General features: G+C 36.0%; 1 protein-coding gene across 1 annotated transcript in view; it reads left to right on the forward strand.

Annotated features, from left to right (window-relative positions):
• LOC107555142 (short transient receptor potential channel 4-like) overlaps positions 1-15,264 on the forward strand; it is a 16,915-nt gene extending 1,651 nt beyond the window's left edge. Inside the window, exons 2-12 of the mRNA XM_016237840.1 lie at positions 1,586-1,989; positions 5,638-6,156; positions 8,414-8,801; positions 8,893-9,049; positions 10,869-10,872; positions 11,989-12,296; positions 12,387-12,582; positions 12,803-12,997; positions 13,352-13,393; positions 13,640-13,729; positions 14,303-15,264. Of these exons, the coding sequence (XP_016093326.1) occupies positions 1,612-1,989; positions 5,638-6,156; positions 8,414-8,801; positions 8,893-9,049; positions 10,869-10,872; positions 11,989-12,296; positions 12,387-12,582; positions 12,803-12,997; positions 13,352-13,393; positions 13,640-13,729; positions 14,303-14,839 (2,814 nt within the window). The 5' untranslated portion in view covers positions 1,586-1,611 and the 3' untranslated portion in view covers positions 14,840-15,264. The remainder of the gene's footprint in view (positions 1-1,585; positions 1,990-5,637; positions 6,157-8,413; positions 8,802-8,892; positions 9,050-10,868; positions 10,873-11,988; positions 12,297-12,386; positions 12,583-12,802; positions 12,998-13,351; positions 13,394-13,639; positions 13,730-14,302) is intronic.
• The last annotated feature ends 2,258 nt before the right edge of the window (positions 15,265-17,522 follow it).

The following is a 17,522-nucleotide window of genomic DNA, read 5'->3' on the forward strand; positions in this document are numbered from 1 at the left end:
ATATATATATATATATATATATATATATATATATATATAGCAAAACATTAAGCTTAAGCTTTACAAATTTGTTTAATTTGACCTACAGTGAGTGTAACAATAGAAGTCTATATGGAAGGTCCTCATAAGTGTACATGTTTGTATGAGAACACTGAGAAGGCTGTGGAGGACCATCATGTTTTATCACTAGACTATATTTGCCAGTGTCATTCACAAGTGTGTTTCTTTAACTTGATATATATTTGGACCTGTAAAACACCATGAGGTTTTAGAATAGTAACTGTTGAGTCTGTTGAAGAACTAAATGTTTTAACAGCAAGTTCCTGTAATGCACGCACCAGAAAGCACTGTCCATAAAACATCAGCATCATCTACAGGCTGACTCAATTGTGGTTGGTTATATATACATTTTTCTGACCCCCGATGCCATGAACCTATTATGACAAATATCCAGCTCATATCTAGAGGACACATATGCATATTTCAGCAACTACAGATAATTGGCCCATGCTGTCTATAGAGTGCTGCAGTGATGACGTATTTTTTGTAGGCCAACCCGTAAGTTAGCATCACCCTGGCTTCCTCAACTAAATCGCAATAGGATTTTTTTTCATTGGCTTTTGGATTATTGCAAAAAATAAGCTCTGTGACCAACAAAAGTTTATGATTCTTACAAATGAACACAACATCTATGGGTTTTAAGCCTAAATACAATCGCCAGAAGTAAAAAGCTAAACATAGTATATAAACAAACTAAACCATGGTTGCATCACAAATTCTACAATACAAGTATTGGATCGGGACTCGGTATTGGCAGATACTCAATATTCAATGACTCAGATCGGATCAGGGGCACAAAAAACCTGTTCAGGACATCCCTATTAAAAATATCTTGAGCTTGTGTTAACCACAGACTTATTTCAGGTGTTTAACCAAAAACCCATTAAAAAAACAAAAACAAAAAAAAAACATTCATATCAGGACGATGGAACTGAAAATGCTAAATTAACTTGTTTCAAGGTCTATAAAAATATGACATCCCTGCAGCACTCTATAGTGATTTACATTGATCCAAATGACAGCATACAAGAGGGCATTTTCAGAGCTCATTTGTGTGGTGAGGGAAAGTAAAACTGATCCCAACCTTTGTATATGAGATGCCTTATAAACCGTTCAGATGATGTCAACAGGTTGATTTCACTGCAGACATTTTATTGATTGACTTTTGAAGGTGCCAAGTTGTTTTGCCCTTAGACAAATAACAAAAACTCAGTCCATGCATACATTTACTTAATCTATATCAAGTGCTCTCTTAACTCCATTAAGATCTTGTCCCAGTATCTGAGGTTTTCATTGTGGCCTTCAACAAAACAACCAAATCTAATAACCTCCCCATAACCTCGAAGTCAACAGAAAACCAAGCAAATGAGGGCTGAGTGTCATGCTAATGGGATGTTGGGTGTGGAAATAATGGTTTACAATGCTTAGGGCCATTTCCTCTGTAATGCATGATTCCTACTCTCATTTACCAGCATCCTTTCATTGTCTGTACTGGGTCTCTCTATTTCCATCTCTTCATGCCCAGTTGTCTCTCATGAAGGCATAGCAGCAATGTCACAGCTCTACTTTCGCAGAACGGACAACTTCTCATACAGGGACCGGATCCCTCTGCGGATAGTTCGAGCCGAGTCTGAGCTGTCACCACTGGAAAAGGCCTACCTGTGTGCTGTGGAGAAAGGTGACTACGCCAGCGTCAAACAAGCACTGATAGAAGCAGAAATCTACTTCAAAATCAACATCAACTGCATCGACCCTCTGGGACGGACGGCTCTGTTGATTGCCATTGAGAATGAGAACCTGGAAATCATTGAGCTGCTGCTCAGCTTTAACGTGTATGTGGGGGATGCGCTTTTACACGCCATACGAAAGGAAGTGGTGGGGGCTGTGGAGCTGCTTTTGAACCATAAAAAGCCCAGCAGGGGCATGCAGGTAAGATGGCAATCACTGACAAATTTACTTCAGAGTTTCCTGTATAACCGAAACAATTTGATGTCTCACCTACTGTAGCATCTCTTGGGTCTTCGTTTCAATTCTACTTACACATGCAGGAATTCCCAGTTGCCTTAATCCCTTCTTTTGTGAAGTGAATGTACATGTGCAGGTTACGTCCAAACGGTTTCAGACTGTTTCAAATGATTTTCCTGACCATGTTGCTGTAATACCTGGGACCTGAGAATGCACTAATCCTTTCTGAAAGGGACATTTTTTCCCTGTAGACCTGTCTGCTTAATTAAAAGTTTTGAAAGTAGTGCTCCTCTTAATAGTGATTTCTTGCTTTTCCATGATGACGGCTTGCATTATCCATTATCCTTGCAGCTGAAGATTAAGCAATTTTCCACTTTGTTTGAAGGGCTGTGACCCCTGCCACAGATAAAGTGCTAATGACTTCAGAGCCACACAGTGTAGCAAATTAATCATCATGCCACCATGTCTCACAGAAAAATAAGGTGAATTTGTCATAAAATCTGGTTGAGCATATGAAATGCATATTTAGTTGTTGTTGTTGTTGTTTATGGGATAGCACAGAATAATTGAATCATGCATTGAGCAGCTTAAAGGCTTTCCTCAGACAGGCAGCAAAAATCTAATTTCTTTTTGTATACCACAGAAAACACCACTTAAATGCATGCTTTCTTGTGTTCTGAACAGCAAAACAAAAACACATGATATTTTAACTAACCTGATCCAGATCACATTTGTATGTGGTTTGTAACCAGATTATAACTGGATTTTTTACATTTTGATTCGGTCTAAACCGTTCTAATGTTTCAATGTATTTTTTTAATTTATGGCACAATGTGTATGTAATATCATATAGAATGCACAATAGTATCCAAAATCATTAATTTTCCCCAGTTTTACCTTGTATATTTAACTATGTACCAAAGTCATAAGTGAGTAAACAGTAATACAATGATAGGACTACAAATGGTATTCATTTCTTATGTTATCATAGACGTACAACTACACAACCGTTCCAAAATTTAGGGTCAGTTTTTTTTCTTTTTGAAACAAATTAATAATTTCAGCAAAGAAACATTAAACTGAGAAAAAGTTACAGTACAGACTTTATCTATTACTGGCACACAAAATAACTGCCTAGCGGGGTAACCAAGATGGCCACTGATTCAGCTGAGTTGCCTTGCATGGTCTTACATTTTTTGAAGAGACAGACACCATGAAGCTGGGGTTAAGTGCTGATGTCACAGTGATAACTCATTGCTTCTTTAACAACAAATACGTTTTCTACTCAGCATTCTCGTCTTGTTTTCCAGTGAAAACATCATTAAAATAAGGTACTACTGGGAAAAGTATTGTTTTCTGAGAAATCAACCATTAATGAGGTTTATGCTTAAAAATGTTTTCCAAAAGGATTCTAAAATAAACTTATTTCCCATGTGAAGTTTTCAAGTATTTTTATATTTAAAGGTAGGGTAGGTGATTTTGGAGAGACTAGCAATAGCAAGCTAGCTTTCAAAGATCACACCCTCCCTGCAAATCACTCTCCAAAGCCACGCCTCCTCCAAAACACATGAACGCAATGACAGACGGCGTTGGTGTATGGGGGTAGAATCGTTGCATAATTCCAAATAAATACATTATGCGCGATGTAAACAGCATTCGAAAGAAGTTTATTATGAATAATACATAAGGTACATCAAATAAAATAGGCCTACAAGACACATGTTTATCCATCCCACAGTCTTGTAAGTCTATTAACTGAACGTCTATTTTCCGTATTATTATTATTATTATTAGCCTGTTATTGATTATATTTCTATTTTCGTTTATTAGTTTTTTCCTCTTCAATTCGATCACTTTACTCAACTCAATTCATCCTTTAAATTGCATTCCAGTAAAAATCCCAGTCATATAGCATATGTCGAGCATTTACAGTATCAGAACGTTGAGTAAAGTGATCGAATTGAAGAGGAAAAAACTAATAAACGAAAATAGAAATATAATCAATAACAGGCTAATAATAATAATAATAATACGGAAAATAGACGTTCAGTTAATAGACTTACAAGACTGTGGGATGGATAAACATGTGTCTTGTAGGCCTATTTTATTTGATGTACCTTATGTATTATTCATAATAAACTTCTTTCGAATGCTGTTTACATCGTGCATAGACATTCACGTAAACAGCATCGCCTATTGTTAATATAATCTTTTAATAATGCATTAATTTCTATAATATAATAATTTCTTAATTTAAAATGAAATATTAATAAATACATCCCTGATAATCCCGGGTTACTATGGTCATGCAGGTTTGTTTACGCATTAAACTCATGGCCACGAGAAAAATATGTCGTTCGGCAAAACGTGATTGGTTGGAGCGAGAACACGCTACGATTGGTCGGCGCCACGTGACCGGTATCTGATTGGCTTAAGTAGAAGGGGGGTGGAGTCCATCCATTTGTGGATTGGTTTGCCTCTTGACGCTTGAAATGTCTCAAAATCCACAAATAAGTGCAATGATTTACAAATGCACAGGGAGATGCTATTCACAAATGCATGCAACGATCTACAAATGCACAGGACGCGATTCACAAATGCATGCAGCGATCTACAAATGCACAGGACGCGATTCACAAATGAATGCCAGGCAAAGTTGTGTTTGTGACATAAAAATATATCTGTGAATATGTTTTTTATTTGCAAATCTCATTTTATTTTTTGTGTGAATTTAATTATTGTTTGTGAAACTCTTAAGATTTATTTGTGGATCTCATTCTATTTATTTATCAATACATTTTATTTTTGTTAATCTCTTTACATTTATTTGTGGATTATAATCTATTTATTTGGAATTATGCAATGATTCTACCCCCATATTGGTGGAGGGTTGAATGCAATGCTGTCAGATGACCTCATGTCTCTTTTATAGGGGAGAAAACATTACAGTACAGTATTACAGTAATAACACCTTTCATTCAACTAGCATAACAAAAATGTTTTAGAACCAAATCACCTACCCTGCCTTTAATAACTAAATTTAGTTACATTTATCACAGAATGACATTTAAAAATCATAATTTTGCTTTTCAAGCAGATTCAATTCAATTCAAGTTTATTTGTATAGCGCTTTTCACGATACAAATCGTTGCGAAGCAACTTTACAGCAAATTAAGTTTCTACAATATATTTAGTAGCTTGTCAGTGGTGACTGTCAAATTGATATACAGTACATATGGCAGAAATGTACGGTAAAATTCAGTTAATGATGTAATAAAACAGACGATGAACACTATTAACAATGATTATATGTTGCAATCAAACTTCTAGCAAAATTTGGTAGTTTATGTTGTTTCATGGTTGGCATCATCAGAGGTCCTCTGAGGGGTTGGTATCATCTCTTCTCAGGTGTTCGGTCATCTCAGGTCTTTGTAAGGGCTGGATCCAGACTGAAGCTTGTGTAATTCCTAGTTACGGCAGAAACAGGGAAACAAATGGACACATAATTAGCGTAGCTGCTCTTCCAACCAAGCAAAAATTATTTGTTCAACCAGATGTATCTTTTTTTTTTTTGCAGTGAACTTCATCAACCCTGATTTCTCTCTTTTCTAGGTGCCTCCTATCCTGTTGGATAAACAGTTCTCCGATTTTACTCCTGACATAACGCCCATCATCTTGGCCGCTCACACCAACAACTATGAGATCATCAAGATGTTGGTTCAGAAGGGTGTGTCCATGCCCCAGCCCCACCAGGTGCGCTGCAACTGCATGGAATGCGTGTCCAGCTCAGATGTGGACAGCCTGCGACATTCCAGATCCCGTCTCAACATCTACCGGGCCCTGGCCAGTCCCTCACTCATCGCCCTCTCCAGCGAAGACCCCTTCCTGACGGCCTTCCAGCTCAGCTGGGAACTCCAGGAGCTCAGCAAGGTGGAGAATGAATTCAAGTCTGAGTATGAAGAGCTTTCCCAGCAATGCAAGCTGTTTGCCAAAGATCTGCTCGACCAAACGCGTAGCTCAAGAGAGCTCGAGTTGATTCTGAACTACAAAGACAATATGAATCTCCTAGAGGATGAAGGGAATAATGATCTTGCCAGGCTGAAACTGGCTATCAAGTATCACCAGAAAGAGGTGAGTTTTGTGCTCTTCAAACGTCAGCATTGGACAACAAGAACTTTGAAAGCAATCCACAACTACTTCAAGATCATTAGCTCTCAACATACAGCACTCAAGCATATTACAAAGGTTCATTATTAAAAACACAGGTGTTTATAGTTGTTTGTTTCAGTAGTAAGGGAGTGTGCTTGGACGGCTGCCCTGTTGATTTGGCAATTTGGTGTATTTTGCATGTTGTGGATAATATATTCCAGGTGGTGTTGTTTTTTTATTTAGCAAATTTCGGTCTTTAAAACTGAGTAGAATATTTTCATCCCAAGAAGGTAGGTTGTGTTTTTATTCCCTCTAGAGCAGTGACTTCCAAACATGTTCCTGGAATTATTATTATTATTATTATTATAATTATTATGAGCTGATGAATTGAATCAGGTGTGTATGACAAATGAGACATGCAAAATGAGCAGTGTGTGCATCCAGGAACATAATTGGGAACCACTGCTCTAGAGGGATGCTGCAGAGTGGCTGCAATATTATATGGATCTATGTTGCCCCCTTCTGTGCACATTAAACGTTACAAGCTCTTTCTGTTTGAAAGGTAGAAGGAAATTTCTTCTTGTGCAGTAGGGGCTTCTATGTGATATATGTCAACTTGCAGGCTTTTACTTTTAGAGAAAGAAGTGATGCTTAATGTAAGCTGAGGAAGATGTTGCCTTTATTCACCTGTGGCATCTGTATGTAAATTAACAGAAGCACACCAGGATCGTATTATTCCATATCTGTGTCTCTGAAATTCCTCTGGAAGATCTTCCACATCACAATCAGATGACAGCAAATTAGGCTGAATGGCCAAAGTATTCAATTTAATCATTTGTCTTTCACGAATTAGAGAACCAAAAAAGGAAAATTAAACCTACAAAGAAATTCAAATGATGGTCAAGATAATTATTTATAATAATTATTATAATATAAATAATTATTTACTATAAAAATATAAATATAGTAATAAAAAATATTGGTAACACTTTACAATAAGGTTCCATTAGTTAATGTTAGTTCATGTATTAACTAACATGAACAAACAATGAACAATACATTTATTACAGTATTTATTCATCTTTGTTAATGTTAGTTAATGAAAACACAGTCGTTCATTGTTAGTTAATGTTAATTCACAGTGCATTAAATAATGTTAACAAGCAAAAGTTTTGATTTTAATAATGCATTAGTAAATGTTGAAATTAGCATTAACTAAGATTAATAAATGCTCTAGAAGTATTGTTCATGCTTAGTTCATGTTAACTAAAGAAGTTAACTCATGTTAAGTAATGAACCTTATTGTAAATGTTACCAAAATATTTTATACACTCTCAGAAAAAAGGTACAAAAGCTGTCAGTGGTACCTTTCTATTACCTTAAAGGTACATATTAGTATACGTAAAGTGTACATATTACCTAAAATGTACTACCCCCAGTGACAGCTTGTGGATTTTTTTTTCCTGAAAGTGCATAAATAAATATATAACTTCTGTAAATAATTAAATAAATAAAATACATCTTTATATTTGTTCAATTTAATTTAATTACAAACTATATGTAGTATTAAAATTATATATTATATACAGTATAATATGTGTGGGTTTTATTTCATGAATCATTAACAAAAAAAAAACATATATTCTGCTGATTTTGCTACTACTGACATCACAAAATGTCAGTCACATGTATCCATGTTTAATTCACACAAGTCAATATTTGGCTTGCAGCATTCCATGTGCAGCCCAGATGGTTTTACAAAAGGTGCAGAAAAGCTCTCATACAACATCCATATAGGGATTTAAATCATTTAGATATGATGAGAACCAGATAGAGCAGCCTGAGAGAAAAGAACAGTGTGTTACTGTAAGCCTTTCTGTCCCTTTTTTATTTGCTCTTTTTTCAAATGGTACTTGTTTCTCATTAGGACATGGCTCTGTTATTTGTGTTCTCCTGCAGAGAACACAAATAACTTTTGTTTCTTATGCAACTGCAGAAAATGACGAAAGTCTCCATGCATGATAGAAGGCAGAAAATGATTTTGCTTGGCTGCAGATTCCAGTGAGAAAATGCAAGCAGATGATTAAATTAAAGTTCAGCAAAATCTCAGTAACTAAATATATACATTATATTTACTGTATGTCTTGATTTATTTACAGTTAATGGTGAATTTACTCCTGTAAGAGACTCTTAGTTCATTCAGTGTCAGTTTAATCTCTTTTCATTATTCTGTGGTTAGTTTGTAGCACAGCCAAACTGTCAGCAGCTGCTCGCATCTCGCTGGTACGATGAGTTCTCAGGCTGGAGACGCCGCCACTGGGCTAGCAAGTTCATCACCTGTATGTTCATCGGATTCCTCTTCCCTTTCTTTTCGCTGCTCTACCTGATCGCTCCCAAGAGCCATTATGGCCTCTTCATCCGGAAACCCTTCATCAAGTTTATATGCCACACTGCTTCTTATCTGACCTTCCTCTTTCTCCTGCTGTTGGCCTCCCAACATGTGGACCGCATGGACAATCAAGAGCTCACTGAGCAGAGTCCAGAGCTCACTAAACAGGGTCCAGAGCTCACCAAGCAGGGTCCAGAGCCCACCACTGTGGAATGGATGATCCTACCCTGGGTTTTAGGTAATATGTGTTTAGGACTGAAAAATCAGATTTGAACAATCAGATTTTGATCAGTTGTAGATTCATTTTCTTGAATTTCTTTGCTTTACAGGATTTGTATGGGCTGAGATCAAACAAATGTGGGACGGTGGCTTTCAGGATTACATTCATGATTGGTGGAACCTCATGGACTTTGTCATGAATTCTCTGTATCTGGCCACCATCTCATTGAAGTTCGTCACTTACTTTAAGGTAACAAATCAAAAAATGTTTTAGTAAAAGCAAAAATGTTCTCTTTTACACTTTTTATATAAAACAAACCGAGTTTGGCTTGATTTGGCAATGCTTTACAAACTTTTCCTGGATATTTTATGTGTGAATTATTATTTGTCAAAAGAAACTTAACATTCATTGAAAAAACTAATCATATACAATACTGTTCAAAAGTATGGGGTCGGTAAGATGTTTTCGAAAGAAGTCTCTAATCCTCACCAAGACTGCATTTATTTAATTAAATATACAGTAAAAACACTCATATTGTCAGATATTATTGGGGCCAAGCACCAAAGGTGTGAAGGCACCTACTGTATCGGTTAGTCTTCTTATTTTTCTTTGTGTTCTGTTCTTTAGTCTATGGCAGCCCATAGAACCATATGGTAAAAAGTTGTGAAATTTGTCACACCGATAGAGGACAGTCTCAACATTAACCACAGCCAATTTGGAGTCTCTATTTGGAATCTCTCAAACCATCTAGTGCAACTAAATGTCTGAAATTACACATCTGTTTATGCTAATATATTCTAAACTAAGGTTTAGAAGCAAAATCTTATTTTCCTCATTCCTTGGCTCATGCCCAGTCAAATGCATACAATAATTCAAATTTTTGTGGGTCAAGATTTTTCACAATTTTGAACTTTGGCTGATTTTTACCCAAATTGGCTCAGATAATCTTCAGACCACACTGGCAAAAACTTATCAAAAGCATTTTGATAAATCCAACTGTTCTTGAGTATTGCATGAACAAATTTGAACTTCTGAATGGTTTGTCAAAAAAAAAAAAAATCATAAAAATGGTCTCTTCTGATTCCCACATTTCTCATATTGGCCATTTAAGTTGTTGGCCATTTTGAACTTTGCCGTAAACTTTTACCGCCACCTTCTGGTCAGAATTTATAATTAAATTTTACAAAATGCTAATAGCTTTTGATCAGATTTTGCCTATTTTAATTAAACTGGTCTTGATAGATTTGTTGGATCATGCCGAGAACATTGATACTAATTATGGCATATTCGGTGAAACTCAACCATTTTGAATTTCTTTGAAAATTGACTTTTTCAAACTTCTCCTAGACGGTTGGTTGGATTTTCAATAAATAAATAAATAAATAAATAAAAATGGCTCAGATCATCTTCAGACCAAGCCAGCAACATGTTATAAAAAGCTTTTTGATAGACCAAATGGTTCTTGAATAACTTAAAGGGGTCATATGATGCGATTTAAATTTTTCCTTTCTCTTTGAAGTGATACAAGCTCTTGGTGCATAAAGAAGATCTGTAAAGTTGCAAAGACTAAAGTCTCAAATCCAAAGAGATATTCTTTATAAAAGTTAAGAGTCAACCACGCCTACCTAAAATGGCTCGTTCTAACACGCCCCCACATGTCTACGTCACGATGTGGGAAGATTTGCATAACGCCGCCCAAATGTTCACGCAAAGAAAGAAGGCATAACTTTTATTCTCGCTGTGGTATTGTTGCTGCCGCCATGTCATGAAGACACTGTGTGTTTTGTTGTGAAAGCGAAACTACTTTGTTTGGAAAAACTACTTTGTTTGGCCTTCCAAAAGTGGATGATATCACGGCCGCTCCTTTGTCAAATTCACCAGCCACGCTGTTCTCAAGCCTACCGGCCGCCGCTCACTCAAGCCCGTCGGCCGCCGCTCACTCAAGCTCGCTGTGTGTGACGCTGTGCGTTTTGTTGTGAAAGCGAAACTACTTTGTTTGGCCTTCCAAAAGAGGACACGACTAAAAATCAGTGGTTAAATTGTATTTACAACACTGTTCCAGAACAGTTCAACCCAAATATTCAGATGTGTGCAGCACATTTTATGGAAGACTGTTTCCTGATCCTGGCAGAGTAGACTACAATGCCGGCTGTTCTAACTCACAGACTGCAAGTACGTTTTTTATATTAAAGAATTTGCCACTGACGATTCAAACGCCAGTTTTGAGCAGAGTAGGGTAGCGCTTGTTGTTTGTCATTTCTCCGATCACAAATGCAGACATGGTTTTATGTTTACGTGGTGCGATGCAACGCGTAAAAAGACAGTATAATTATTATAATCAGTAATTATGTACCCACTGGATGCAACAAATGCCTCGTTTATAATGGGTTTTAATGTTTTTGTCTCGTCGCTCCGGCCGGACAGGGCATCACAGTATGGTAAGGGGCGTATTCGATGTGTTTCAGAAAAGTGGGTCATAGAGGAGAAACAATAATGTACATTATGTGGAAAATAATGTGTTTTTTGAACCTTAAACCGCATAAACACATTTCATTACACCAAATACACAAAATAATGTTCTTTTTAGCAACATCATATGACCCCTTTGATTTAGATGTGAATATTGTAATACAGTAACATAAAATAAATAAATAAAACATTATTGAAATTAAATATAGTACATTCATTTCATAAAAATAAAATTATTATACTATTATAGTCTCGAGTCTGTGTTGAACTCAAACAATACAACTGGAACTTCTACATGAACAATACCAGAGGGTTAATAATAAATATATAAAATAAAAATAAATATAAATATAAAAATATATATAAAAATTTAATACTAAAAAAATTTATTTCATCAAAAATATTTGCATGGCAAGTAGAAATCTCACCTACTGACCAATTGAAACTGCTGCAAACCAGTGGTGGGTAGCCCCGCCCAGTGTGAAATCTCATTGGTTCAAAATTGTGTACATTACACACAGACATTTTTGATTGCCTGTGATTTGCATTCAAAGCATTTGGACTTTCATTGTGGACAAACAAATTACATGTAACTAGAAAACATTGGGTTGTGCCTGGTTAGAACAAGATGTTAGTCTACTCTTAATTGGAAAGAGGTTGACCAGAGGTTCGAAATGATCACATACTGTAATTCTCAACACTTGTCTTTCTGCAGTGCTCTGACAACTATGGGCAGCGGGAGGCATGGGTGATGTGGCACCCCGCCTTGGTGGGTGAGGCCTTGTTTGCCATTGCTAACATATTTAGCTCCCTACGACTGATTTCACTCTTCACAGCCAACTCCCACCTGGGCCCTCTTCAGATATCTCTCGGCAGAATGCTGCTGGACATCCTTAAATTCCTCTTCATTTACTGCCTGGTGCTACTCGCATTTGCAAATGGACTCAATCAACTGTATTTCTATTATGAAACTGATGGCAGAATTATTAACAACGTCACATGCAAGGGTATCCGCTGCTCAGAGCAGAACAATGCATTCACCACGTGAGCAATCATAGATTGATAGGTTTAATCTCAATTTTGCTTGTTTTGCAGTAAAATAGTGATATTATATTTTTGATTGTTTTTTTCCAGCATGTTTGAGACATTGCAGTCATTGTTCTGGTCCATATTTGGTCTTGTTGCCCTACATGTGACCAATGTTGACGCCAACCATGAATTCACCGAATTTGTTGGCGCCACAATGTTTGGGACCTACAACATAATCTCTCTGGTGGTGCTTCTTAATATGCTCATTGCTATGATGAATAATTCCTATCAACATATTGCTGTAAGTGCTATAAATTATTAGTTATTTTTATCTTTTGGGAACATTCACTTTTTTCAATATCAAAAGTTATGTATTTTTATATATATTAAGCTTATCACTTTTTGCCTCATTAGTTCATTTTATACCTCTTTGGTGTGACATGAATTTTTAAAGTACAAATATTTTTTTCACTTTACTGTTTAATTGACATATTCATCTCTTCTCTTTGGCTGTTCCACAGGACCATGCTGATATTGAGTGGAAGTTTGCTAGAACGAAACTTTGGATGAGCTACTTTGAGGAGGGTGGTACGCTGCCTCCTCCCTTTAACATCATTCCAAGTCCAAAATCAGCGTGGTACCTCATCAGATGGATCAAGACCCACTTCTTCAATATTAAACACAGAAAGAGAACTGAGACATTTGGATCACTTGGGGTAATAAGCCATTTGCTCTCCTCTTTTATAATAAATATTAAAGTGTTTTTCTTCTACAAAAGTTGATTTGTATTGGAATATTAATGCTGCTCTTTTTCAGACAGATGGTGAATTATATTGTCAATATCCAGAAAGAACCAAACATCTCCCCCCCCCCAAAAAAAAGTCCATTGTCCATTTACTATAAGTCTTGTGAAGTCGTGCGATTGCTCTGTATGATGAATGATCTTCAAAATGTTCAAATGATTTAGTGAACAAATTGATTGGAGTTGCTGAGGTTTTCACTATCTTGTAATATAGTAAAGTAGGTGTCAAGAAGAATCAATATAATTGAGCTATTCCCTTTTTTCTCAGATGCGAGCTGCTGAAAACGTCCGCACAAACCGCCAGTACCAGGTAATGGTGTCTCTTGCAAAGCACCTGATAATTAAATCTGTCTACAAAGTACACTTTACATCAGATCAACAGATGAAAGGTTAAAGCTCACCACAATCTCTTAGTTCATACAGTTTAAATCAACTCACGTCCTTCTGAATTTAGACATTAATCTCCTTTCAAATATACTTTGACTATTCTGAAAGACACTGTGGGCTGCTTGTTTGGTTTAATCTTTTCCCGGTTCATAATCAAATGAATTTTTAGGAGGTACTTCGAAACCTGGTTAAGAGGTATGTGGCAGCAATGATTAGGGATGGCAAAAAAGAAGAGGGATTAACTGAGGAGAACTTTAAGGTAAAGTGTACTTTTTTTGATGGTAAGGGACAACTTACAGTCAACCAATCATTATCACAATATATCCCTTGATAAGGTTTTGTAGCCGGTACATTGTGTCACTTAATATCAGTTTTATTTTAATAATATTTACATAATATTATAGTACTTGATAATAATTTGAATTAACTTTTTTACATTTTATGTTTTCACTTTAGTTTAACATTTAGTAATTTTGTTATGTGCTTTTGTCCATTTTATAATTATTTTTATTTATAAGATTTCTTTTAGCTTTAATTTATTTTTATTTCTTTAATATTTGATTACTTTTAGCTTTAGTAATTTTAGTCCTTCATCTTAAACTTATTTCAGCTGTTGCCAAGCCAAAACGTATCATTTCCATTTCAACATTTTCTACTATTTATATTTTATTCAGATTATTATATATTATTTTTTATATAGCTTTATTTCAATAACAAATAAGTAAATTATTAAAAAAACAACTCCAAATGAATATTTATCTGTGAATTTATATATATATATATATATATACATTACAGTTTACTGAGCAATGTGTGATTACTATTACCATAGGAACTTAAACAGGACATCTCAAGCTTCCGTTACGAGGTGATGGGAATGATGAAGGGCAATAAGATTGGTGTGTCAAACTCAAAAGGGAACACAGGAGCTTCAAACCTAGTGTATCCTGATAACCCTCTGAAGTGCAATTCAACTTCAGCTGGAAGTCAACTAAAAGGCAAGCTGAGACTGCAGAATGTCGCCACCTCTGTGATCCAGCAGGGTGGACCCAAAGCCAACGCCTGTAAACCTGGTGGCTTAAGCGGCCTAGTGGATGGTTTCATCTCAGAAAATACTGTTAGCAATCAAATGAACTGCAAAGGGCCAAACAACCCAGGAGAGATTTACTCTGTGTCAGAAGAAGCTGGTGAATCTGAGAGCGAAGAACAGGATGATGGCGAACAGGGAGAAAACGGGAACCAAAACAATGAATCAGAGAAGGACAGAGTGAATAAGACTTTGCAAGAGGATGATAAAATGTTATATATGCGTTATATGTGTAATGAAGAAATGAATGAGGAAAGAGAATATGATGGAAGCAGATTATAACTGCATTCACAGCCTCTGAATGCTGCAAAACAAAGAGAAAGATGCCGTTCTCCTGAACTCTGGCTCTATCCCAGAAGCAGCTGTGGTGCCGGTCCAGTGCATGACACTGCGTCTGTACGATCCGAACATCAAGTGTTGTTCTAGAGTCTCAGGGATGAATGCCGATTTTAAGAGAATATGGGGTCTAACGTAGAGGTCTGCAGATGCGTATTTTTGTGCTGCGGGATAAAATTCACGAAAAAAACGCAGTAGCGGTCGGTAACTCTGGTGTAATTTGACCGGGAGCTGGCGGTCCAACAATATCCCGTTCTTGACGTCCATTCAGAACAGCATATCTGCGCTTTATTCTTATTGACCACCGGTACAGCCTGCACTCCGACTGTTATGCACGCGCTGCACACATGCTTTCTGCGTCACATGTTTTATTTGCGAGGTCTGTGCGCAGCATGTGCATAACGATGCTCAGAGCAGGCTGTACCGCCGGTGGTAAATATACGGCCCTCAGACACAACAGGCAGGTTGTCGATGAGTGACAGAGTAGAATAAGGATGGAGCAAAGTGTGGATGCGCTGTCCTTGAAGGACATTCAACTCAGTTTTGTTTATATTTTGCTTAGCCTGTATTTTTAAATGACAGATGTCGTATTTATTTATTTTTCTCTGCGACACTTTTCCTACTCTGTTAACAGAAACATGTCAAACGAATTTAGTATTTTGACAAGAGAATAAAAATAGCTATTAGGCTATTTTTGTACAACCTACATTTTCATTTTTTTCTCTCTCTCTGCAACACTTTTTCCTATTGTGTTGTAAATGTTAAACGAATTGTATCCTGACAAGATGAATAAAAACAAGAAAAAAAAATTTTTGCACAACATTTTTATTTTCTCTGACACTTTTTCCTACTGTGTTGCATAAAATGTTAAACGAATTTCGTGTCTTAAGATAATTCATATAAATTCAAGTCGAAGTCAATAAATGCAAGGCTCTTGACAAGACGAATAAAATAACATACAATTTTGTGCAGATTACAATTCTATTTGTTAGCCTATCACTCTCGTTCAGTAGTGGAAATGTAAATGTGAGATTCTGGAAACGAGATCTAAATGTAGCGGGAACGGTCGGGGCTGGAAGAAAATTATTTTAAGCGGACAGTGAGTGAATATATAGCGGGAGCAGGTGGGTACGGAATATAACCTTGCGGGAGCAGGACTAAAAAAATAGTTCTGTGCAGACCTCTAGTCCAACGTTCTCATTCACAGTGATTTACACTATCAAGTGTATAAATGCTCCTGTAGTTTATCTCTGCTCTGCTCTCCTTTCTGCTGAGTCATATATAAAGGAGCAATAGCCGACCCCTTTCTAGACCTTTCATTCTGCCTTACTCTGTTCAATTTAGCATTTTATGCTATCTGTGGTTCCAGCGTAAGAGATCATTAATGTCATGCAACCTAATATCTTTAATAAAGGTTACTATGCAAATATTTACAACTCTTTAAACTTTTTAGTTAGGTTTTGCATTGAGCATGAGGCAGTCGTTTAAGAAAAGGAACCGGTTGAAGGGTGTCTTTTTTATAAACATGGATTGAAGTCCAAAGTAAACACTACATATCATTAAGTCAATATGGTAACTGTGTAATCATGTCTGTTTCATCCTCCTTTCACATTTGTATTCATAATAAAGAACATGGAGAACACGGTATTATACAGTTTGCACAGCATCAGTACATAGTCCTTTATGCTTCTATATGTCTTATTCCATCTATCCTCGTTGTTTCCATAACAGATTATTGCCTCGTATTAAAGATCATGAATTAATGCACAAATATAAATAAATATATGCTGTACTATGACTCAGTATTATTGTGATCTTGGTTTTTATCCAAATTTATTTTAGAAATCAGAGAGATTTAAAGGGGTCATATGTAGGGCTGGCTCGATACCACTTTTTCAGAACCGATACCGAACCGATACCAAAAATTCAGAGTATCTGCCGATACCGATATCGATCCGATACCAGCGCAGTTTTTTAAAATCAGTGTAGACGTTCTATACCTCAATGTTTAGGTCGATCATCACTCTTTTGTATGTTACACACAATATACTAAATATAGACAGCTTCATTATAAAGAAAAATAACAAGCAAAAAAATATATATAATCATAATCTATGACAAATACTATTATAAACTAGGTTAATGGATAATTCAGTAGCAAAAGTTACTCTAGAAAAATCATGAGTGCGCAATAATTTTATAAAATCCTAAACTTTTAGTGAAAAAAAAACATTATTTAGTGGGTAACAAATAAAAGTTAATAAGTGTAGGACTAAATCTGGTAGGCCTACACATTGCTCTTTGTATTGTTGTAAAATACATTCATGAAAAACAAGTAATATATTTATATATAAATATATACTATAGTAGTCAACATTTGAAGTGGATCAAAACCTTTCATCAAAGTTGTCCTAAAATCAAAACAATACCCAATCTTGTCTTTGAACTTTTTTTGATCCACTTTAAATGTTGACTACTGTATAAATTAAAACACGTATTGCCCAGACCCACAGAAAAGGTTTTTAAACAAAGCAACCACAGCGACAAAAAAAGAAAGAAAAGAAAATCACAATAGGCCTACATTGTGCTCGATAATATAATAATAAGGGTTTAGATCTTACCTAATGTA

The sequence above is a fragment of the Sinocyclocheilus grahami genome, unplaced genomic scaffold, assembly GCF_001515645.1.
Source record: "Sinocyclocheilus grahami isolate Dianchi unplaced genomic scaffold, SAMN03320097.WGS_v1.1 scaffold526.1, whole genome shotgun sequence".
NCBI classification, from domain to species: domain Eukaryota; kingdom Metazoa; phylum Chordata; class Actinopteri; order Cypriniformes; family Cyprinidae; genus Sinocyclocheilus; species Sinocyclocheilus grahami.